This window comes from Hemiscyllium ocellatum, chromosome 6 (assembly GCF_020745735.1).
Source record: "Hemiscyllium ocellatum isolate sHemOce1 chromosome 6, sHemOce1.pat.X.cur, whole genome shotgun sequence".
In the NCBI taxonomy this organism is placed as follows: Eukaryota; Metazoa; Chordata; class Chondrichthyes; order Orectolobiformes; family Hemiscylliidae; genus Hemiscyllium; species Hemiscyllium ocellatum.
The window spans coordinates 120,645,434-120,670,942 of NC_083406.1; the positions used below are offsets into that span (position 1 = coordinate 120,645,434).

General features: G+C 45.8%; 1 protein-coding gene across 2 annotated transcripts in view; it reads left to right on the forward strand.

The window, feature by feature from the left end:
* The first annotated feature begins 1,341 nt into the window (after positions 1-1,341).
* The window catches only part of LOC132816892 (transmembrane protein 164-like), a 51,929-nt gene continuing 27,761 nt past the window's right edge, over positions 1,342-25,509 (forward strand). The window contains exons 1-2 of one of the 2 annotated variants that reach the window (XM_060826900.1): positions 1,342-1,754; positions 2,141-2,347. In XM_060826900.1, coding sequence (XP_060682883.1) covers positions 1,746-1,754; positions 2,141-2,347 — 216 coding nt within the window. In that variant the 5' untranslated portion in view covers positions 1,342-1,745. The other variant, XM_060826899.1, reaches the window with a different exon arrangement.

The following is a 25,509-nucleotide window of genomic DNA, read 5'->3' on the forward strand; positions in this document are numbered from 1 at the left end:
TGGGAGGTCATGTTGCAGCTGTAAAGGACATTGGTTAAGCCACTGTTGGAATGTTGTGTGATCTCCTCCTATCAGAAGAACATTCTGAAACTTGAAAGGGTTTAGAAATGATTTACAAGGTTGGAGGATTTAAGCCATAGGGAGGGGCTAAATAGGCTGGAACTGTTTTCCCTGGAACATCAGAGGCTGAGGGGTTACATTATAAAGGTTTATAAAATAATGAAGGGCATGAATAGGGTAAATAGACAAGATCTGTTTCTCTGGGGTATGGGAGTCCAGAACTAGAGGGCATAGAATCCATACAGTGTGGAAACAGGCCATTTGGCCAAACACCAATCCTTCAAAGAGTATCCCACCCAGGCCCATTCCCCTAACTAAAGCCCCTAGTCTGCAGATCTCTGGACATTATAGGCAATTTAGCATGGCCAATTCACTTAACTTGCATGTCTTTGGACTGTGGGAGGAAACCCACACAGATACTCCATATAGCAAACTCCATCTAGAAAGTCAGCCAAGGCTGGAATTGAACCCAAGTTCCTGGTGCTATGAGGCAGCAATGCTAATGACTGAGCCACCATGCCATCTGTAGGTTGAGGATGAGAGTGGAATGTTTAAAGGGTCCTGAGGGACAACTTTTCTGTGCAAAGGGTGGAGCATGTATGGAATGAGCTGACAGAGGAAGTGGTGGAGGCTGGTACAATTATAACATTTAAAAGGCACCCAGATGGGTAAATGAATAGGAAGGGTTTAGAGGGAAACGGGCCAAGCACTGACAAATGAGGCTAGATTAATTTAGAATATCTAGTCAGCACGGATGAGTTGGACCGAAGTGTCTGTTTCTTTGCTGTACACTTCTATGACTCTAAGAGGGAGCCTTTCAATGTTCATTTGATGCATTCTGGAGGAAATTGGATGACTATTTGGATGGAAATGGTGTGCAGGCTGTGGGGAAAAGGCAGGAGATTGGCTCTCCATAATAGAACCAGTGTAGTTACAACAGGCCGAATGTCTTCTGTGTCAAAACAATCTGAGAGATAGATATGCTATGTCTAACTGGCTAGTACAGACCTCCAGCTGATTGGCTGGGAAATGACTCCTAGTGCTTGGTTGAGACAACGCTCCCCGTGATTGGCTGCAACAGGTCACCAGGTGATTTGCTGAGTAGGGACTCCAGTGATTGGTTGAGACAAGGTTTCAGGTGTTTGGCTATGAGAGAGCTCCAGGTGATTGGCTGAGACAGGATCCAGGTGATTGGCTAAGACAGGGCTCCCAACTGATTGGCTGAGACTGGGCTCCAGGTGAGCAATAGGTAGACGGGTGGGTGGGGAGTAGTTTTCTTGTTGCGATGAGTTAGAGGGAGTTAGCGGGACCGTTGGTCCCAGAGTTACTAGGAGCAGGAGCAGGCGGCTCAGTGATGGAGGGAGCAGCTAGGTACCTGTAGGAGAGAAGTTTCTATCACCGGAGTCTTCGAGGGAGCCCAACCTGATTCCCGCTGGACTGGAAACAATCGAAAGCAATCTGTGTGGAAATGTCCCCGGGTTGAACACTGGAGGAAAGACTTAATGTGAAGTAAAGAAAAATTAATGACTTTTCTTAAGATCGTAAACCCCGAGCCGAAATCATCACTAAATGAATTCAAACTAAGAGGGACCAAGACATCGACTTCAAACCTTTTATTTTCGGGGGAAGAAAAATGTTATGTTCTTTTAACTTTTCCTCTTTTATGAGCAACTCATTGTTTCTGAATGGGAAAGGTTGGTCTGATTTTTCAGTGAACTTTTAAAAGTTTAAAAAAATCTATATGTAAAAGAATAGGAACAAAGCAAAGAGATTTCCTTTTTAATTAAATTTGGCCCACTAGCCCTATTAGCTGGGGAAATTTCATCTTGAAGTTTAAAAGGACTAGGTTTCATTTCGTTCTGCGTGTTTGTGGGGAGTTATAATACTGATGGTCTGAGGAGTGGATGTGGAGGAGGATTTTCCATTTCTGAAGATGACCAGACTGGAGCTGGACAATATCTTGTATGGTGGGGTGGACCCCAGCATCTCTGGTAATGGTGGAGAGGAGTGTGCTGCCTTCCTCTCAGTTTCTCAGCGTACCCTTGAGACTATCCTCATGATCACTGTATCCTTGCTGCAGATAGTGCTGGCTTACAGGAAAATCAGAGGCGGTGTTCAGGAGAATTGGACGCTACGAGCAGCATCGCAAGAATGTGAGGCAACTCTGGGGAGAAACCTCCTGCAGGTTGCCCTGTGCTTGACCTTCGGCTTGGAGCTTGGATTTAAGTGTGCGACCAAAACTCTCATCTACTTGCTGAACCCTTGCCACGTTGTTACTGTCTTACAGGTATGTTGTTCTTCCACGTTGGGGTAGGGAATGTCTCATACACCTTGTGAAAGAGACTTGTATTTATATAGCACCTTTTCAACTGTGTTTTACAGCTAGTGAACCATTAATAAAACTTCTTTTGAAAGTTAGGGAGCACAGCAGCTAATTTACATTCTGCAACCTCCTGCAGACTGCAAAGTGATAATGACCAAGTATTTTTTGTTTAAAATTTCTTATTTTTATGGTCATGGGGTAGGGGGCAAAATATTTAGGACAACACTGGGGATAATACCCTGAGCTACTTTGGAATTGTACCGTGGGATCTTATATCTACCTGAGCAGGCAGATAAGACCTTGTTTAAAGGACACATCTGAAAGGAGACATCTCCAACAATGCAGCACTCTTCCAGTCCTGCGTCACAGTTGGTGTTTGTGCTCAAACTGTGGAGTGGGTTTTGGAGATACGTCGTTGTGATTCAGGGACAAGTGCACTGCCACTGAGCTGCAGCTGACACCAATAATTTAATATTTTGGAGAAACATTGAGGCCAAGCTCAGTAAATGCAAACATAAGCAGTAGGAGATAGCTGAGGGTGGGGAGAAAAGACAGGAAAGCAGAGTTGAGACCATAACTAGATCAGCCATGATCCTTTGAATAGTGGATCGAATTATCTTTATCTTAATTCTTAAGAGTGTGTTGCTGAAGCTTGGATGACGGGAAGAGGCTCATTTTTAAAAATTCATTTGTAGGATCTGGGTGTCTCTGGCTGGGCCAGTACTTATTACCCATCTCTAATTGTTAAGGCCCAACATTGTGAGTCTGGAGTCCAGTGTAAGCCAGACTGGGTAAGGTGTGCAGTTTCCTTCCCTGAAGAACATCAGTGAATCAGATGGGCTTTTCTCCAACATCATGGCCATCATTAGAGTCATAATTCCTGATTTTTATTGCATATGTGCAACGGCAGGATTTGAACTGGGTCTACCTGAACATTACTTGGGTTTCTAGATGAATAGCCTAATGATACTGCCATAAGGCCATCACCTCACCACCTTGTGCCATTATGAGCATTGGCATGGATAAGCTGAGTTCCTGCAATGTTGTGGGAAATAGTGTTGTGGTTTGGTCACTGTTCTAGTAATGTGGGACCCAGTTAGTGGTCTGACCTGTGAATCTGGGATCTAATCACACTGTGGCAGATGAATTATCAATTTCAATTAACAATCTGGGATTGGCCAATGATGACCATGAGTTGGTTGTCATTAAACCCTGTCTAGTTTACGAATGCTCCCCATGGGCAAAACCATGCACGTTGCTTTGTAGTGTTAGTGTCCTTACCTGGACCAAAAGACCCTGGTTCAAGTCCCAACTGCTCTAGATGACTAATTTCCCCTTTTTAGAGGAGGTCTGGTTTGACTCCAGACCCACAGATCCTTAATGCCACAAAGTCTCAATAAAGAAATGAAATTAATTGTTCTAGGTGTAACTAGAGGGGATAAGAGAATGGGGATGGTGTTACATCTGTTGAACTATATGCCAGGTAAAGTTAGGAAACACATTTTTATTGCAAAGTCTATTAGAAAGCAACAGGTTACTCAAATTATTAATGGTGTATCTGAGATTCATAGATTTGTCACTATCCAAAGGGTGTTTTGGGGGATAAGAAAAAGACATTTTGCTCTCCGTGAGCAAATTGAACTGTTTTATGTCTCGATCAAATTCAAATATCGTAATGCTGGAAAACCTCAGTGGTTGAGATTGAAATTATACTGTAGAATTTGTAATTATAAAGAGCTTCATGATTGACCCGACTGTTCAGCTATTGCTAATGGAATGTGCGAAACAAGCTTTAATATTCGTAGATGGGATGTGAGTATCCCTGACAAGGCCAGCATGTGTTGTCCTATTCCCAACTTGCCTTGAACTGAACAGCTGGCTTGGCCATTTCAGAGGGAAGTTAACAGTCAACCACCTTGTTGTCAGTCTGGAGCCACATGCAGGTCAGACTAGGTAAGGAAGACCGATATCGTTCCTACAGGACATTAGTAAACCAAATGGGTTTTTCCAACAATTGACAATGGTTATATGATGCTGAAAATGTGTTGCTGGAAAAGCACAGCAGGTCAGGCAGCATCCAAGGAACAGGAGATTCGAAGTTTCGGGCATAAGCCCTTCTTCAGGCTCTTGCCTGAAATGTCGATTCTCCTGCTCTTTGAATGCTGCCTGACCTGCTGCGCTTTTCCAGCAATACATTTTCAGCTCTGATCTCCAGCATCTGCAGTCCTCACTTTCTCCTCAATGGTTATATGATCACCATTTAATTCCAAATCTTTTATATTGGCGAAATTTAAATTCAACACCTGCCATGGTGGGATTCGAAACTATGTTCCCAGAACATTGGAGACTCTGGATGACTAGACTAAGACATTACCACTTATCTACAGACTCCCTTGTCCAATGGTAGAGATTAGTAATGTTTGGTGTTAATATTTAGAAGTAGGGACAATGAATTATCATCAATGTCAAGTGTTAATATCTGTACAGGAGAGATGTTTATTAACATAATTGATCTTAAGCTTACTGATTATGGAGTGAGCTGAAAATGTGTTGCTGGTTAAAGCACAGCAGGTTAGGCAGCATCTCAGGAATAGGGAATTCGACGTTTCGAGTATAAGCCCTTCAGGAATGAGAGAGAGTAGCCAAGCAGGCTAAGATAAAAGGTAGGGAGGAGGGACTTGGGGGAGGGGCGATGGAGGTGGGATAGGTGGAAGGAGGTCAAGGTGAGGGTGATAGGCCGGAGTGGGGTGGGGGCGGAGAGGTCAGGAAGAAGATTGCAGGTTAGGAGGGCGGTGCTGAGTTGAGGGAACCGACTGAGACAAGGTGGGGGGAGGGGAAATGAGGAAACTGGAGAAATCTGAATTCATACCTTGTGGTTGGAGGGTTCCCCGGCGGAAGATGAGGCGCTCCTCCTCCAGCCGTCGTGTTGTTATGTTCTGCCGGTGGAGGAGTCCAAGGACCTGCATATCCTCGGTGGAGTGGGAGGGAGGGTTAAAGTGTTGAGCCACGGGGTGGTTGGGTTGGTTGGTCCTGGCGGCCCAGAGGTGTTCTCTGAAGCGTTCCGCAAGTAAGCGGCCTGTCTCCCCAATATAGAGGAGGCCACATCGGGTGCAGCGGATGCAATAGATGATGTGTGTGGAGGTGCAGGTGAACTTGTGGTGGATATGGAAGGATCCCTTGGGGCCTTGGAAGGAAGTGAGTGTGGAGGTGTGGGCACAAGTTTTACATTTCCTGCGGTTGCAGGGGAAGGTGCCGGGGGTGGAGGTTTGGTTGGTGGGGGGTGTGGATCTGACGAGGGAGTCACGAAGGGAGTGGTCCTTGCGGAACGCTGATAGGGGAGGGGAGGGAAATATATCCTTGGTGGTGGGGTCCGTTTGGAGGTGGCGGAAATGACGGCGGATGATACGTTGTATGCGGAGGTTGGTGGGGTGGTAGGTGAGAACCAGTGGGGTTCTGTCTTGGTGGCGGTTGGAGGAGCGGGGCTCAAGGGCGGAGGAGCGGGAAGTGGAGGAGATGCGGTGGAGGGCATCGTCGATCACGTTTGGGGGGAATCTGCGGTCCTTGAAGAAGGAGGCCATCTGGGCTGTGCGGTGTTGGAACTGGTCCTCCTGGGAGCAGATGCGGCGGAGACGAAGGAATTGGGAATATGGGATGGAGTTTTTGCAGGGGGCAGGGTGGGAGGAGGTGTAGTCCAGGTAGCTGTGGGAGTCAGTCGGTTTATAGTAGATGTCTGTGTTGAGTCGGTCGCCCGAGATAGAGATGGAAAGGTCTAGGAAGGGGAGGGAGGAGTCTGAGACAGTCCAGGTGAATTTGAAGTCGGGATGGAAGGTGTTAGTAAAGTTGATGAACTGTTCAACCTCCTCGTGGGAGCACGAGGCAGCGCCGATACAGTCATCGATGTAGCGGAGGAAAAGGTGGGGGATGGTGCCAGTGTAGTTGCAGAAGATGGACTGTTCCACATATCCTACGAAGAGGCAGGCATAGCTGGGGCCCATGCGGGTGCCCATGGCAACTCCTTTAGTTTGGAGGAAGTGGGAGGATTGAAAAGAGAAGTTATTCAGGGTGAGGACCAGTTCAGTCAGTCGAAGGAGGGTGTCAGTGGAAGGGTACTGGTTGGTGCGGCGGGAAAGGAAGAAGCGGAGGGCTTTGAGTCCTTCGTGATGGGGGATGGAGGTGTACAGGGACTGGATGTCCATCGTGAAAATAAGGCGTTGGGGACCGGGGAAGCGAAAATCCTGGAGGAGGTGGAGGGCGTGGGTGGTGTCCCGAACGTAGGTGGGGAGTTCTTGGACTAAAGGGGACAGGACCGTGTCGAGGTATTGGGAGATGAGTTCGGTGGGGCAGGAGCATGCTGAGTCAATGGGTCGGCCGGGGCAGGCAGGTTTGTGGATTTTGGGCAGGAGATAGAAACGGGCGGTGCGGGGTTGTGGGACTGAGGTTGGAGGCGGTGGATGGGAGATCCCCTGAGGTGATGAGGTCATGGATGGTCTGGGAGATAATGGTTTGGTGGTGGGAGGTGGGGTCGTGGTCAAGGGGGCGATACGAGGAGGCGTCCGCACGCTGGCGTTTGGCCTCAGCGGTATAAAGGTCAGTGCGCCAAACTACCACCGCGCCTCCCTTGTCTGCGGGTTTGATGGTGAGGTTATGGAGTGATCCTTTGAAAAAGGCATACTTGTAAACATCTGTGTAATGTAGCACATCCTGGCACCAGTTTGTCAATGTAATTGGTGAGGCCAGTGTTTATTTTAGTCTTTCCTGGCAGACCAACAGTTCATAGTATCCCTACTGTGTGGAAGTAGGCCATTCGGTCCATCAATCCCACTCAGAGCCCCCCTGCTATTGTCCCTGTAGACTGGAACTAAACTCAATGGGATCTAGAAGAATGAGGTAGGATCTCATAGAAACATATAAAATTATGAAGGGAATAGATAAGAGAAGCAGGGAGGTTGTTTCCACTAGTGGGTGGAACTAGAACAAGTGGTCGTAGCCTCAACATAAGGGGGAGCAGATTTTTGAACGAGTTGAGGAGGAAGCTCTTCACCTAAAGGTTCATGAGTTTGTGGAATTCCCTGCCCAGGGAAGTAGTTGAGGGTTCCTCATTGAATGTTTATAAGGCAAAGATAGATAGAATTTTGAACAGTAAAGGAATTAAGGGTTATAGCAAGACGGTGGGTAAGTGGAGTTAAGTCCATGAAAAGATCAGCCGTGGTCTTATTGAATTGTGGAGCAGGCTCAATGGGCCAGATGGCCTACCCCTGCTCCTAGTTCTTCTGTTTCTATTTGGCCAATATCTACTTGGTCTTGCATTTATTTATGAAGTTGACCATTACAACCATACATAAATGAACCACACCACACTTCCAATAGTTGTATATGAAAAGTAAATTATCACCTTGCATTGGCATGTCATGATCAGTGTTCCCTCAAATGTTCTGACTAGCTGCATTGGCCTCCCAGGCCCATCCATGGCAGCGATTTCTGGTACTGGAAGTCAATGCTGCACCGATGTTCATCGTGGAACATTGGAGCAGCCACAGCCGTGTAGCCAATAGGGAACATTGCTCTGAGTCTTATGGCAGGTCAGACTTAGAACCTGGACCTTCTGACCTAGTAGTAGGGACACTGCCACTGCAACACCATACTGTTGGATTAATAGCTGCTTATAATGTGCTGTAGATATTTTCCTAATCAACCTGTTCTGAGATATTACTATATGTCTCTGCAAGCATGTGGGACTTGATCCCGGGCATCCCAGCGCAAAGGAAGGGGCACTACCACTGCACCACAACAGCCCTTTATATATGCTCAAGATGTCATCCTATTTAGAAGAATGACCCATGACTGGAACTGGCAGGGCAGGGATATTACCACTGCACCACAAGAGCCCTTCTATGAACTCCAGTGAAACCCCAATTAATGCGGATCGCCTGTATATAATTAAACACAATTAGTATAAAATTAACAATCATTAATCAAAAATAAATGCCAGCAACATCCATATCTTGAGATCAGCCTCAAAATCTGTAAAATGAATTCTGAACCAGGTTCCAAAGGTGAAAGCTGAGTTTAGCAATTCATTTTCTACTCAGTCGCCAAGGTTAAGGTTTTTATATCCAGCAATAAAATCCTCTTCCTGTGGTGAATCATTTGCTGTGTAATGCTTTGCATGTGGATCCAAGTGCTTTGTGGTCTCTTGTGTTGTACCTTATCTATTATTCCTGGGTGTGTCAGCCCAATGCTTTTCCTTGAAGGAACTCTCTTCACACTGATTCTAACAATCCCTTATGTAAATTATGATTTAAATATGCTTATACAGGGCTCTGCACAATTTATTACTCTGATGTTTGTTTTGCATTTATGTCCCCATTTTATTCGTGAACAATTTTCAGTACTTGTTCAGCTGTTTTGTACTTATTATTTCAGATTGTTGCTGAAAATTCATTTGTTAACTTTTATTGGAAATAAACATCCATTTTTCACTCTTTCACTATTGTCACATTTTTATGAAGCATGCAGGCAGATGGGATTGGTTTAGAATGGCATCATGGTCAGCACAGACATGATGGATTGAAGGGTCTGTTCCTATTATGTACAGTTCTATACATATCCAACAAATTGCAAGGAGCCCTGTACATTGAAAAGGCAACATTTAAAGGATGCTTTAACAAGGCTTCAATAACGGTGACACGGTGGCTCAGTGGTTAGAACTGTCCCTCACAGCGCCAGGGTCCCAGGTTTGATTCCAGCCTCGGGCGACAGTCTGTGTGCGACTAGATCATTTGCGTTAAAGATGCTGATTGAGGAATAAATAGGGCCAGTAACTTCAAAATACTATTCGAAAATCGAATAGGCCAGGGTTCTTCAGTTTCAAAATAAAAACCTAGAAAATAGGACTAGGCCATTTGGTCCTTCGAGCCTGCACTCTTATTAAAATGATCATGACTGATCATCCAACTTAGACCCCTGTTCCTGCTTTCTCCCACTTATTCTTTAGCCTCAAGAATCATATCTAACTTCTTGAAGACATTCGATATTTTGGCCTCCCCCAGTTTCTGTGACAGTGAATTCCACTGGCTCCCCACTCTCTCGGTGAAGACATTTCACCCTTTCTCATCCCTACAATAGCCTGCCCTGTATCCTAAGGGTAGGTACATGAGGGAGAAACCTTAGTAAGGACTGACATGTTAAAGACTTCGAGGAAGAGTTTGAGTCGACTAAAAATAGGGAGTGTTTTTGCTGTGGGATGTCACTGTCCTATAGTACAGAGACAAACCCCCTCCCCTCCACCCCACCCCAACCTGTCTACGCCAGTCAGATCCTAAACTGAGGTTGTTCCGTTTGCTGCATTTGGCACATTCCTCTGAACCTTTCCTGTCCATGTACTTGTCCAAACGTCTTTTAAAGTATTGTAACTGGGACTACCTTTACAACTTCCTCCGAGTTTGTTCCTTGCCTGCAACATCCTCTGCGTGAAAGTTGGCTGTCAGGTTCCTTTTTAAGTCTTTCCCCTCTCACCTTAAACCTGTTCTGGTGATAATCATTAATAAACCAAAAAAGAAATTCGGGTGAATTCTTTGCTGGAGACCATTGGGAAGCTGGAATTCCCTCTAACAGAGGCCAGCAGTATTGGCATTAAACAGAGATCAGGATAAGTACATGAGGGAGCGCAGGTTAGAGTGATTTGCTGATTGGATGAGAGGATATTTGTTTTGAGCAGAAAAACATTCACTTCACAGAATTGATGCTATGGAGTCAAAGGCCATTCAGCCCACTGTATATGAGCTAGCTCTTCAAATGAGCACTCCCCCCTACCCTCCTCACTACATAGTGTCTTTTAAGATAACCATCTAATTGCCTTTGGAGTGACTTCAGTGAGATTTGGACTTCAGCTGAAGAGCCTGTGAATCCTACCAAAGTGGCAATATTTACTATAGAATCCCTACAGCATGGAAATAGGCCGTTCAGCCCCAACAAGTTCACACCAACCCTCTGAAGAGTAACCCACCCAGACACATTCACCTACATCTTCCCCCTGACTAATGCACCTAACCTACACACCCCTGAACACTACAGGTAATCTAGCATGGCAAATTCACCTGACCTGCAGATCTTTGGATTGTGGGAGGAAACCGGAGCACCCGGAGAAAACCCGCAAAGACAGAGTACGTGCAGACTCCACACAGGCTGTAATCAAACCTGGATTCCTGGTGCTGTGAGGAGGCAGCACTAACCACTGAGCCATCCTGTCGCTCCTGTTGTGTCATCCGATGCCTGATGTAATTTATACCTCCTGGGATCATGGCAAAATGGTTAAGGAGCTTCTTATCTGGCAGCATCGACTTGCCAGCTCTCACCATGCTGATAACTGCCCAACTGTAATGGAAGACTTGCCAGATTCACCAAGTGAAGATCAGATTCAACACACATACCAACAGATTTAAGAACTGCTTCTTCCCCACTGCTTTTAGACTTCTGAATGGACCTCCAAAATTTTAATGTTGTTCTTGCTCTTTGTGCACCTTCTCTACAGCTGTAACATTGTATTCCTCGCTCTGTTCTATTACCCAACACACTTTGTATGGTATGATCTGCCTGTACTGCATGCAAAGCAAAACTTTTCACTGTACCTGGGCAAGTGACAATAACGAATCAAATCAAATAAGGCCAGCCAGTAGTGTTTTGGATAGTAGTGGTGTCAGTGATAAAGGGAAATGGCGGGAGGTCGGCAATAGATGATAGAGCTGGACTAGATAATTGAGTTGGTTCAGACACGATGGGTTGAATGGCCTCTTTCTGCATTGCAAGGCACAGAATCATAGAATTATTGCAGAGAGATTTTAGTTGCATCCAAATGTTTGCATAACCAGGCAGTGGGATGTCGTAATCCTGATCTCATTAGCAAAGTATTTCTCAAAAAGGTCATTTTTTTAAAAAAAGGACTTTGCTTTTCAGAAACAATGATGTCAATTTCCTTAGAAAGATGGCAATGAATAACTGTGTGCTTCAGTCAGGTACTATCACACATCTAGATTTCTTTAGCAGGTAGTTTCAAGGTCTATTTGCTTAATTTTAAAAATATGAAAGATAGCCTTACTTTTCTTTAGCACCTTTCACAAGGGAAGAGGTTGAGAAGGAAAGTGATTCATGGTTACCTCATCCACTACAGGCATTGAACCCACTCTATTAGCATCACTCTGCATTGCAAACCAGCCATCCAGCCAACTGAGCTAACCAGGCAAAGGACTTAGTCTGAGGATTAGGGCCAGACCAATCAGGAAGCACTTCTACACACGAAAGTTGGGAGAGGTTTGGAACTCTCTTCCATAAATGGCTGTGGGTGCTGGATCAGTTCATTTTAGATCTGAAATGCTTGCAGTGTCGTTAAGTAAAAGGCATTCAGGGAAATGGGCCAGTCTACGGAACTCAGCCACAGATCAGCTGCAATCTCACTGAATGGTGTAACAGGCTCAAAGGGGGCAGACCGATCCAATCCTATTCCCATTTTACTATCATCCTATGTCCCAACAGCTAATGAGGTACAACTCATTGAATTAACTCATCTTCCTTGGACTTTTTCCACCTGTGGAACACTTTTTCCCCCATCTGTCTAACATCATACAATTCCTCTCCTTTCTCTGGTGGGAGAAAGGGCACAAGTTGGGCATCATGGTGACTCAGTGGTTAGCACTGCTGCCTCACAGCACCAGGGACCTGGGTTCAATTTCAGCCTCTGATAACTGTCTGTGTGGAGTTTGCACATTCTCCCCGTGTCCATGTGTGTTTCGTCCCACAATCCTAAAATATGCAGGTTAGTCGAATTGGCTGTGCTAAATTGTCCAAAGTGTTCAGGGATATGTGGTGAGGTGTATTAGTCAGGGGTACATGTGGAGTGATGGGGAATGGGTCTAGGTGGGTTACTCATGGAGGGCTAGTGTGGACTTGTTGGGCCAAAGGAATTCTAAAGCTTCAAGAAAAATCAAAGCTCACAGGGAGAAAGTGAGGACTGCAGATGCTGGAGATTTAGAGTTGTGTGTGGTGCTGGAAAAGTACAGCAGGTCAGGCAGCATCCAAGGGGGAGGAGAACTTACATTTCTTTATAGGTCTTTTCCGTAGGGTGGGGGGGTGGGGAGTCCAGAACTAGAGGGCATAGGCTTAGGGTGAGAGGGAGAAGATATAAAAGAGACCTAAGGAGCAACTGTTTCACACAGATGGTGGTGCATATGTAGAAAGGGTTGTCAGAGGAAGTGGTGGAGGCTGGTACAATTGCAGCATTTAAAAGGCATTTGGATGGGTATATGAATAGGAAGGGTTTGGAGGGACATGGGTCAGGTGCTGGCAGGTGGGACTAGATTGGGTTTGGATATCTGGTTGGCATGGATGAGTGGGACTGAAGGGTGTGTTTCTGTGCTGTACATCTCGATAGACCCTTCATTAGGAATCAAAGCTCACAGTCCAGCGCAGTGCTGAGAGAGTGCTGCATTGTTGGTGATGCAGTTTATTAGCCAAGACATTAAATTGAGGCTTCATTCTCCCTTCCAGATGGAAATAAAAGATCCCGTGGCACTATTAAAGCACTTGGATTGTCCCAGTATCCTGGACAATAGCTATCCCTCAATCAACACCACACACACACACAAAAAAGTGCTGATCGTTAACACACATCTGTTCATCCAAGCACCTGTTCCATAAATTTGCTGTTTAGCTTCCTTCAATGTAATGTGATTACTCTGTTTAAATGAGCTTTGAGAGATCACATGTAGAAGTACTTCCTGATCAGTCTGGCCCTAATTCTCAGATCGTGCCCTGTTTATCTAGTTGGTTAGCTCAGTGGGCTGGATGGCTGGCTCACGATGCGGAGTGAGACCAGCAGAGTGGGTTCAATTACTGCACTAGCTGGGGTTGCCATGAAGGATTCTCCGTTTAAACCTCTCCCTCCCCTGTGGCTTGGTGACCCTCAGGTTAAACTACCATCAGTTGTCTCTCTCTCTATAATGAGGGCAGCTATATGGTCTGATAGAACTTTGCCTTTTTTACATTTTAGCTATAGAATCCCCAACCAGTGGAAATAGTTTAATTTTGTCTTTTCCTGTTTAAAAATATATAAATGTCATTCGGTGAATTGTTTCCCACTCTCTTCATTCATCACTTGTCCATGTTGACCTGAACCTCCCAAGGCCCACACTCTCAAACCCCCCGCACCACGGAGATCAGACTGAAGTGAATTATCACATGTCAAAGTGCTGACTTTATAGAGTTCATGATGCGGATTATGATTTGGAGGTGTGGAGTTGGACTTAGGAGTACAAAGTTAAGTATCACGCAACACCAGGTTATGGTCCAACAGTCATTTAGAAAGCTAGTGATTCCAAATTAACCTGTTGGACTATGACCTGGTTTTGTGTGATTTTTTTTAAACTTCAGATGCGGGCTTTCCAATCAGCAGTTTGTTACGGTTGAGTTGACTGAATGAACTGTGCCCTGCAGCCTGACATTAGCTTACATTCTATAGCTGTGACATTCCTGGTGCCTGATTGCTTCACTGTAACCCAATCCCAGCCAGGAGAGCTTTCCCTGCAACCTGGAATTTGCTTTCACCCAACAAAAATGTTAATCAGCATGAAGGAACTGGTGATAAACCTCTGTGAAACAAGGTTGAGGACTGGGTAATGTGATAACCTGCTGATGTAATGCATAGCATTCAGTGTCAGCCCTGCTGGTAATATTTCATTACTGTACATACACAGAGCAGTGACTCAGTGTGAGGGAGTCATCAATTGTTCATGAAAGATAATCGCTGCACAATCAAAACAGTGTTACTGAAAATACACTCTTTGTTCTGATGGCTGAACAATCACACATGGTACATTGTGCTCTGGCGGCGATAACTGTTTTGAGGCCGTGAAAAAATTCTTCATAATGAGGGAAGCTTTCTAATCTCAATTTGCTGGACGTGTGGACTTTTCTGACCAGACTCCTTTGTAAAAAGAAAGGTATCTAGGCACTCTCTCAAATCGCTCAAAATAAATACTTAGGTGTCTATCGCACCTTTCAGACCCCTCCAGACTTTCATTTTTGAAACAGAAACAAGATACTGCAGAAAGCTCAGCAGGTCTGGCAACATCTTTGGAGAGAAATTGGAGTTAGCATTTTGGGCCCAGTGACCGTTATTTAGAATTGACCGTAGCTCGGTAAAGGATGAAGTATGTGCTGAAGGTGGGGTGCAGGGAGCAGTAAATAACGGGGATAGAGCCCAGTGGGAGAGAACAAAAATGCACAGACAAAGGAATGGGTAATGGTCAGCCTGAGAGTGTTTTGTAGGGGAATAGGACAGTGTTATTTTCTGTGTCTGTAGATTGTGAAGGAGCAAGAATGGCCTTTAGTAGAGTGATATGTGCTTCTTGTCAGATGTGGGAGTTTAAAGAGAGTTTTAGGGTTACTGCGGATTACATCTGCAATAAACGCTGTTGGTTGCGAATCAAATAGATCAGTTGGAGAGACAGTTAAAAGCAATGAGGAATTTGCAACAGCAACAATATGTGATGGATGGCAGTTATAGGAAGGGGGGAGGTGGGGAAGTCTCAGATACAGTCACATAGATGGGTTAACTACAAGAAAGGTAAGAGACGTAGGCAGCTATTGCAGGAGCCTTCTGTGGCTATACCCTTTTCAAACACGTATGCAGTTTTGGAAAATGTAGGGGGTGATGGATTCTCAGGGGAACGTAGCCTGAACAACCAAGTTTTTGATATTGAGATTGGCTCTAATGCAATTATGGGTACATCGGGTTCCAAGAGATCAGTTGTATTAGAGGACTCTCTAGTTCGAGGTACAGGCAGCCATTTCTGTGGCCAGCAGTGAAAAATCAGAATGGTGTTGCTTCCCTGGTGCCAGGATCAAGGATGTCTCAGAGAGGGTGCAGAATGTTCTCACAGGGGGAGAGGGGCCAGCAGGAGGTCATTGTCCACATTGAAACCAGCGACATAGAAAGGAAAAAGGTAGAGATTCTGAAGGGATATTAGATTAGATTAGACTTACAGTGTGGAAACAGGCCCTTCGGCCCAACAAGTCCACACCGACCCGCCGAAGCGCAACCCACCCATACCCCTACATTTACCCCTTACCTAACACTATGGGCAATTTAGCATGGCCAATTCACCTGACCCGCACATCTTTGTGACTGTGGGAGGAAACTGGAGCACCCGGAGGAAACCCACGCAGACACGGGGAGAACGTGCAAACTCCACACAGTCAGTCGCCTGAGTCGGGAATTGAACCCGGGTCTACAGGCGCTGTGAGGCAGCAGTGCTAACCACTGTGCCACCGTGCCACCCACAGAGAGTTAGGCAGAAATTGAAAAGGAGGTCCTCGAGAGTAGTAATATCTGGATTACACCCGGTGCTACAAGCTAGTGAGGGCAGGAATAGGAGGACAGAGCAGATGAATGCATGGCTGAGGAGCTGGTGTATGGGAGGAGGATTCACATTTTTGGATCATTGGAATCTCTGTACAAGAAGGATGGTTTGCACCTAAGTTGGAAGGGGACTAATATACTGACAGGGAGATTTACTAGAGCTGTTCGGGAGGATTTAAACTAGCAAGGTGGGATGAGGGGGTGGGACCCAGGGAGATGGTGAGGAATGAGATCAATCTGAGACGGGTACAATTGAGAACAGAAGTGAGTCAAACAGTCAGGGCAGGCAGGGCCAAGGTAGGACTGATAAATTAAACTGCATTTATTTCAATTTGAGGGGCCAAACAGGAAAGGCAGATGAACTCAGGGCATGGTTAGGAGCATTGGACTGGGATATCATAGCAATTATAGAAACACGGCCCAAGGATGGACAGGACTGGCAGCTAAATGTTCTAGGATACAAGTTCTACAGGAAGGATAGAAAGGGAGGCAAGAGAGGAGAGGAAGTGGCATTTTTGATCAGGGATAGCATTACAACTGTGTTGAGGGAGGGTATTCCTGGAAATACATCCAGGGAAGTTATTTGGGTGGAACTGAGAAATAAGAAAAGGATGGTCATCTTATTGGGATTGTATTATAGATCCCCCAATAGTCAGAGAGAAATTGAGAAACAAACTTGGAAGGAGATCTCAGCTATCTGTAGGAATAATAGGGTGGTTATGGTAGGGGATTTTAACTTTCCAAACTTAGACTGGGACTGCCATAGTGTTAAAGGTTTAGATGGAGAGGAATTTGTTAAGTGTGTATAAGAAAATTTTCTGATTCAGTATGTGAATGTACCTGCTAGAGAAGGTGCAAAACGTAATCTACTCTTGGGACATAAGACAGGGCAGGCGACTGAGGTGTCAGTGGGGGAGCACTTTGGGGCTAGAGACCATAATTCTATTAGATTTAAAATAATGATGGAAAAGGATCGACCAGATCTAAAAGTTGAAGTTCTAAATTTTGATGGTATTAGGCAAGAACTTTTGAAAGCTGATTGGAAGCAGATGTTCGCAGGTAAAGGGACGGCTGGAAAATGGGAAGCCTTCAGAAATGAGATAATGAGAATCCAGTGAAAGTATATTCCTATCAGGGTGAAAGGGAAGGCTGGTAGGTATAGGGAATGCTGGATGACCAAAGAAGTGGAGGGTTTGGTTAAGAAAAAGAAGGAAGCATATGTCAGGTATAGACAGGATAGATCGAGTGAATCCTTAGAAGAGTATAAAGGCAGTAAGAGTATATTTAAGAGGGAAATCAGTAGGGCAAAAAGGGGACATGACATAGCTTTGGCAGATAGAATTAAGGAGAATCTAAAGAGTTTTTACAAATACATTAAGGACAGAAGGATAACTAGAGAGAGAATAGGGCCCCTCAAAGATCAGCAAGGTGGCCTTTGTGTGGAGTTGTATTTACTGTGGAAAAGGATATGGAAGGTATAGACTGTAGGGAGGTAGATGGTGACATCTTGAAAAATGACCATATTACAGAGGAGGAAGTGCTGAATGTCTTGAAATGCATGAAGGTGAATAAACCCCAGGACCTGATCAGGTGTACCCTAGATCTCTGTGGGAAGCTAGAGAAGTGATTGCTGGGCCTCTTGCTAAGATATTTGTAACATCGACAATCACAGGTGAGGTGCCAGAAATCTGAAGGTTGGCTAACATGGTGCCCATCTTTAAGAAGGGTAGTAAGGACAAGCCAGCGATAATAGACCAGTGAGCCTGACATCGGTGGTGGGCAAGTTGTTGGAGGGAATCCTGAGGGACAGGATGTACATGTATTGGGAAAGGCAAGACTGATTAGGGATAGTCAACATGGCTTTGTACATGGGAAATCATGTCTCACAAACCTGATTGAGTTTTTTGAAGAAGTAACAAAGTGGATTGATGAGGGCAGAGCGGTAGATGTGATCTGTATGGACTTCAGTTAGGCATTCGACTAGATTGCCCACGGGAGATTGGTTAGCAAGGTTAGATCTCACAGAATACAGGGAGAACTAGCTCAAAGGTAGAAGACAGAGGGTTGTTTTTCAGACTGGAGACCCGTGACCAGTGGAGTGCCCCAAGGATCAGTGCTGGGCCCACTACTTTTCGTCATTTACATAAATGATTTGGATGTGAGCATAAGAGGTTATGATTAGTAAATTTGCAGATGACACCAAAATTGGAGGTGTAGTGGACAGCAAAGAGGGTGACTTCAGATTACAACAGGATCTGGACCAGATGGGCCAATGAGCCGAGAAGTGGCAGATGGAGTTTAATTCAGATAAATGCGAGATGCTGCATTTTGGGAAAGCAAATCTTAGCAGGACTTGTACTAGGACTGGTAAGGTCCTAGGGAGTGCTGCTGAACAAAGGGACCTTAGAGTGCAGATTCAAAGCTCCTTGAAAGTGGAGTCACAGATAGATAGGATAGTGAAGGCGACGTTTGGTATGCTTTCCTTTATTGGTCAGAGTATTGACTACAGGAGTTGGGAGGTCATGTTGCAGCTGTACAGGACATTGGTTCAGCCACTGTTTCTCTCCACAGATGCTTCTAGACTTGTTGAGTTTCTTCAGCAATTTCTCTTTTAGTTTTTTTAATAAGCTGCATTCTGGTTGAGCACCCTATCTAGTTTCTGTGGAACATCTTCCTACTTCTTTTTGATGTTAGTCACATTGTCCCATTTGGTCACGAGCCTCCTCCAGGGTGGGATATCTGCTAGCCTGAACCAGCCTGGCCTACTTGTGACTCGAGACCCACAGTAATGCAGATGATTCTTAACTGCCCTCTGGGCAACTAGACAATAAATACTGGCCTAGTTACGGCACCCACATCACATAAATGAATAAATGAAATACAACAATTTTGCCAGCAGAAGGTTGCATGGTGGCTGAGTGGTTTGCACTACTGCCTCACAGCACCAAGGACCCAGGTTCAGTTCCACTCTCGAGCAACTGTGTGGAGTTTGCATGTTATCCCCTCATTTGCATGGGTTTTCTCCCACAGTCCAAAGATGTGCAGTTTAGGTGGATTGGCCATGCTAAATTGCCCATTGTGGCAAAAAGTGAGGACTGCAGATGCTGGAAACCAGAGTTTAGATTAGAGTGGGGCTGGAAAAGCACAGCAGGTCAGGCAGCGTCCAAGGGGCAGGAGAATCAATGTTTCGAGCATAAGCCCTTCATCAGGAATGTCGACTATCCTGCTGTTCAGATGCTGCCTGATCTGCTGTGCTTTTCCAGCACCACACCCTAGAATGAAAGTAGACAGGTAGCTGCAGCAACCGATTAGAAAGCAAATGGAATATTAACCTTCATTTCGAGAGGCTTCGAGTTCAGAAGTAGGGATGTCTCACTACATTATACATTGTAAGGTCAAGCCTGGAGTACTATGTCAGTTTTGCCATCCCTAACTAAATGAGGGTTTACTTAAGGGAGTGCAGTGGACGTTCACTCCATTGATGAACTATCTTAAGGGGTTTGCTTTTATTTATAAAAAGTAATTCATTTTGACCACCTGAAGGCGCTGGATATTTGGTTCAGAGGTGCTGGCGGCCTGCGCCAAGTCTTGGGAGGAGTGTATTAGTCAAGTGAGGCAGAAACTGGGCAGATGGGAGCAATGGCCGCTCTCCATTGTGGTTAAAAAACCTGGTCATCAGGGCTGAGGTACTGTCAGTATTGTTACATATGGCACGGGTCTGGCCTATTCCCAGAACCTGTGCCGCCAGTTACCCAGGCCACCTTCCACATGACGTGGAGATTAAAGATGGACCGGGTCCAAAGGGACACAATGGGGGAAAAAAACACACCCAATGCCACCCTCACCCTGATGGCCACCTTTGTGTGTGGCTGCACCAAGCACTATGTACTGAGGTTCTACCTGTCCCTGGTGTTACGAAGGATGGGCCTGACCTCGCTGCTGCGGAACACTCTAAGTAGTTGGACCGTTCCATATCACCGTCCTTTGTGGAGAAATTTATGAAGAGAAACACCTTTGAGCACAAATCCATCAGGAAGTGGTCAGCACTTGGAGACCCTTCGGGCAAAGGAGAAGGCGGATCCTGTCAAGCGGTTCCCTGGGCAGACTGTCAAAGTCATTTGGCAGAATGTCTCATCGCCAGGACTTTCCAACAAGCACCAAGACATGGCTTGGCTGGTCGTGAGAAGAGCTCTGCCTGAGAGATCCTTTATGCACGCCCAGACTCTCTGCTGCGCCGCACGCTGCCCTCGAAGCGGCTGTGGGGGGGGATAAGACTGTCACACACCTCCATCTGGAATGTTCCTACGCAAAGGAAGTCTGCAGAGGAACGCAGTCGTGTTTGTCGAGGTTCATCCCGAGCAGCTCTGTGACGCGGGACTCCGTGCTCTACGGTCTGTTCCCCGGGACGCACACCGAGACGAACATCAACTGCGCCTAGAGGATCATCAGCTCAATGAAAGACATTCTTTGGTCTGCCTGAAACCTGTTGGTCTTCCAGCTGAAGGAGTTGACCCCGACTGAGTGTTGCAGACTGGCACATTCCAAGTTCCAGGACTACGTACTGAGGGACGTGCTGAAGTTTGGGGCAGCTGCTGCCAAGGCGCGGTGGGGAAAGCCCAATGTGTAAGGTCTTTCTACCAAAGAAGAACAGCGGCCCACTCAGTAATTGGGCTTCGCTGATGCCTCAGCTAAACTTCTGGTTGGTCAACATACAGACTTGTATATACAAATGAGTCAGTCTGATCTGTATGTAAAGAAATGCAATGTATAATGGCATCACCAATTGTACAGATATCAAAATATTTTTATGAATAAAGTACATGTTTTAAATAAAAAAATTCATTTTACTTAATGAAATTTGTTAATGATTAGAATGGTTTTAGAGGTGCAGTATATATTTGTTTTTGGCCTATGGTCTTGAGAAAGAAAGCTATTATATTGTTTATGATGAGCTAGATACTAATCGATATGTGGATGTATACCCAATGTGTGTCACGTTTACCGATGTACCAGTCACATGCTGAGGCTTTTTGTTTGTTCATGGGATCTGGGCAGTGCTGGCTGCAACAGCATTTATTGCCCGTTGCTAATTGCTCAGAGGGCAGTTAAGGCATTATTATAGGTCAGGAGTCACATGTAGGTCAGACCAGGTAAGGACAGCAGGTTTCCTTCCCTAAAGGACATGAGTGACCCAGATGGGTTATTTTCAATAATCAACAATGGTTACATGGTCATCTTTGGGCTGGCTTTAAATTTCACCATCTGTCCTGTCAAGCCCTTGTCTGTTTCAAATATGTGGTAAAAACAATGACTGCAGATGCTGGAAACCAGATTCTGGATTAGTGGTGCTGGATGAGCACACGCAGCATTCGAGGAGCAGTGAAATCGATTTTTAGGGCAAAAGCCCTTCATCAGGAAGAAAGGCAGAGAGCCTGAAGTGTGGAGAGATAAGCTAGAGGAGGGTGGGGGTGGGGACAGAGTAGCATAGAGTACAATGGGTGAGTGGGGGAGGGGATGAAGGTGATAGGTCAGGGAGGAGAGGGTGGAGTGGATAGGTGGAAAAGGAGATAGGCAGGAGATAACAAGTCCGGACAAGTCACTTTCATTCTTCAAAACCCCTATTTTTCTAAGAAAATAGGGGAGGTGAACTTTCTCTGCACTGCCTGCAATGTACCTCCCACAAGATAGTTATCCTTCTCACGTATTTATCTCAAGCAATCACTGTAAATTAATATACACCATCCTTTCAAACAAAACATTCCCCAAACCCCCACACACAGTTAAAAATTGCACAACACCAACTTTCAAAGCGCTGCTCCTTCATCAGGTGGATGTAAAGCTGGACCATAAGACACTGAATTTATAGCAAAAGATCAGTGTCATGCAATTAAAATGATATATTGAATGAAACTAGCTTCAAGTCTTTCATCTTTTAGAATGGGTGTGTTAGCTTTTGGTTCTTTAATATGTAAATCCCAGCACTTGTCTTAAGTCACGTTCTCAAGATAGCTAAAGGTGTTAGGGAGTTTTGAGAATATTTGTAGCTCAGGTTGAGGTAACGAAACCTCTGAAATGAACCTTCCAGCTCAGTGAGCGAACTTGTATCCATAGCTTAGTTTTATAACAAAAGGTGCCATCTCAGCTCAGACAATGCATTGAAGGTGTGAAGTTAAAATCTGCCTGTATCCCAATCTTAAGCCAGACTAGTCCTATTTCTAAAGTGGAATTTACCCCTGTAGGTTATATATTTTCTAAGCATAATAGGATGTATATCCAAATATATTTCTGCAAATATAAATTCACCCGATAAATGTATGTGTGTGCTGGAGAGAGACAGTGAGTGGGTGAGTGCATGTGAGAGTGTATGTGTTTGCAAGCTTGGTAAAGTATGTGTGTGGGTGTGATGGGATATAGGTCCGTGAGAGGGGGCGTGCATGGGTGTGTGAGGGGTATAAATGTGTGTGTTTGAGACACAGCTTGTATACAAGAGAGGGTCTGTGTGTGAGTGAGAGTATAGTGCAGTGGGGTCACCTGTAGTGTGACATGAACCCAAGGGTGCCAGTTGAAGCCATCGCCATGGTTACCAAACTTGTCTATCAGCCTCTACTCAGCCACTCTGTGTTATTGCCTGTCCCAAAGTTCGCCTTGGAGGATGGTCACCCGAAGGTCTGAGGCTGAATATCCTGGACCGCTGAAGTGTTCTCTGACTGGGAGGGAACAATCCTGTCTGGTGATTGTTGTGCAGTGCCCATTCATCCATTGTCATAGTGTCTGCTTGGTCTCGCCAATGTACCACGTCTCAGGGCATCCTTGCCTGCAGCGTATGAGATAGACAACGTTGACCGAGTCACATGAGTACCTGCCCTGTTATTGGTGGGAGGTGTCCGTACGTGTAATGGTGGTATCCATGTCCACATACTGACATATCTAGCAGAGGTTGCCATGACAGGGTTGTACGGTGTTGTGGTTGATGTTGTCCTGAAGGCTGGGCAGTTTGCTGTGAGCAATGATCTGTTTGGTGGTTGTTTAAAGACGAAAAGTGGAGGCCTGGGGAAGATCTTTGCTCATCCTCATTGATAATGTGTCGCAGGCTGAGAAGAACATGCTGTAGTTTTTCGGCTCCTGGGAAGCACTGGACAATAAAGTGTACCCCATCGGTTGCAAACGTGTCTGTCTGCTGAGGAGGTCATTACAGTTTCTTGCTGTGGCATGCCAGAACTGATGATTGATGAATTGAGTATCATACCCTGTTCTTATGAGAGCATCCTTGAGCACTTTCAGGTATCCATCACGTTCCTGCTCACCTGAACAGATCCTGTGTCTGCATAGGGCCTGTTAGTAGGGGAATATCATTCAGAATAGAACAGATTACTGCAAGGAAGTGTACTGACAACTGAACAACCAGGAACACTACAGGCAACTACTGGCTGATCCTACTAAACTGAACACACTTATCAAGACTTTTGATTCAGTCCTTCAGAGTTCTGTATGTGCTGTCATTCCACATACTTCTCACATCGGGGAATTCTACTACCTTCCGAAGATATGCAAAACTAACAAACCAGGATGTCCCATTGTATCAGGCAATGGGACCCTGTTTGAGAACCTCTCTGGTTATCAGGTCGAAGGCATCTTGGAACCCATTGTACAGGTGACCCTCAGCTTCTGTTGCAACACTACAGATTTCTCACAGAAACTCAGCACCCACAGACCAGTCGAACCGGGAGCATTCCTTGTCACAATGGACGTTTCAGCACTCTACACCAGCATCCCCCACAATGACGGCATCGCGGCAACAGTACTCAACATCAACGACTGCCTATCTCTGAGCACCATGCTACAACTCATGGTCATGGTCAGTACCTTCCGGGGGCTGAAAAACTGCACCATGTTCTTCGCAGCCTGCAGCACATTATCCATGAGGATGAGCACCTCGCCGAGACCTCCTCTATGCCTCCACTTCTTGCCTTTTGAACAACCACCAAACCTTAAACAGATCATTGTTCGCAGCAAACTGCCCAGCCTTCAGGACAACCTTGACCACAACACCCTGCAACCCTGTCATGGCAACCACTGCAAGACGTGTCAGTGTCGGCACAGATACCACCGTTACATGTGGAGACACCACCCACCATATATGCTGCAAGTACTTATGTGACTTAGCCAATGTTGTCTATCTCAAAATGCTGCAGGCAAGGATGCCCTGTGGCTTGGTATATTGACATGGTGCTGCAACAGATAAATGGGCACTGCACAACAATCAACAGACAGGAGTGTTACCTCCCAGCTGGAAAACACTTCACCAGTCGGGGGCATTTGACCTTGGACCTTCAGGTAACCATCCTCCAAGGCAGACTTCATCAGGCAACAACGCAAAGTGGCCGAGCAGAGGCCGATTAGCTAAGTTCGGTAACCATGGGGATGGCCTCAACTGGGATTGGGTTCATGTCACACTACAGGTGACCCCACTGCACTAGATATATATCACATGTACATGCACACACATGTATGCACGTATACATGTGTATGCACCTTCTCAGACTTATACCCATCACACCCACACACATACTTTACCAAGCTTGCACACATGCAAACACACTCTCTCTCATGCACACACACACTGTCTTTCTGTTCTGTGCATGCACGTGCGCACACACATTTATGGGGTGAATTTATTTGCAGAATTACATTTGCAATTGCATCCTATTTTGCTCAAAAAATACATAACCTACAGGCTATCCACCCAGGCCAACACTAGTACCTCCAATGTACGCTCACACACGTGCACACACTCTGTGCATCACACATGCATGCCACTCTCCGCTACCCCCCACCCCCGCTCCCTTCCTTCCTTCCTTCCTGTCTCTCTCTTCCTTCCTTCCTGTCTCTCCCTTCCTTCCTTCCTGTCTCTCTCTTCCTTCCTTCCTGTCTCTCTCTTCCTTCCTTCCTTCCTCCCTGTCTCTCTCTCTCTTCCTTTCTTCCGTCCTTCCTTCCTCCCTTTCTCTGTTTCTGTCTCTCCCTCTCTATCTCTCTCTCTCTCTCCCCTTTTCTCTCTCTTTCTTTCTCTCTCTCTCTCTCTCTCCCTCCCCCTTTCTGTCTCTCTCTCTCTCTCTCTCTGTCCCCCTTTCTCTCTCTCCCTTTCTCACCCTTTCTCTCTCTCTCCTCCTCTTTCTCCCCATCACTCTCCTCCCCTCTCTCTCTCACTCCCTCTTTCTCTCTCTCTCTCTCTCTCTCTCCCTCCCTCTCTTTCCCTCCCACTCTCTCCCTCTGTCTCTCCCTCCCTTTTTCTCTCTCCCTTTCTCTCTCCCTCCCCTTTCTGTCTCTCCTTCTCTCCCTCTCTCTCTCTCCCTTTCCCTTTCTCCCTCCCTTTCTCTCTCTCTTTCCCTTTCTCTCTCTCTTTCCCTTTCTCTCTCTCTTTCCCTTTCTCTCTCTCTTTCCCTTTCTCTCTCCCTTTCCCTCTCCCTTTCTCTCTCTCTTTCCCTTTCTCTCTCCCTTTCTCTCTCTCTTTCCCTTTCTCTCTCCCCCTCTCTCTCGCTCCCTCTCTCTCTTTCCCTCTCCCTCTCTCTCCCTTTCTTTCTCCCTTTCTCTCTCTTTCCCTTTCTCACTTTCCCTTTCTCACTCACTCTCTCCCTTTCTCTCCCTTTTCTCTCTCTCTCCCTTTCTCTCTCTCTCCCTCTCTCCCCCCCTCTCTCTCTCTGTTTCCCTCTCCCTCTCT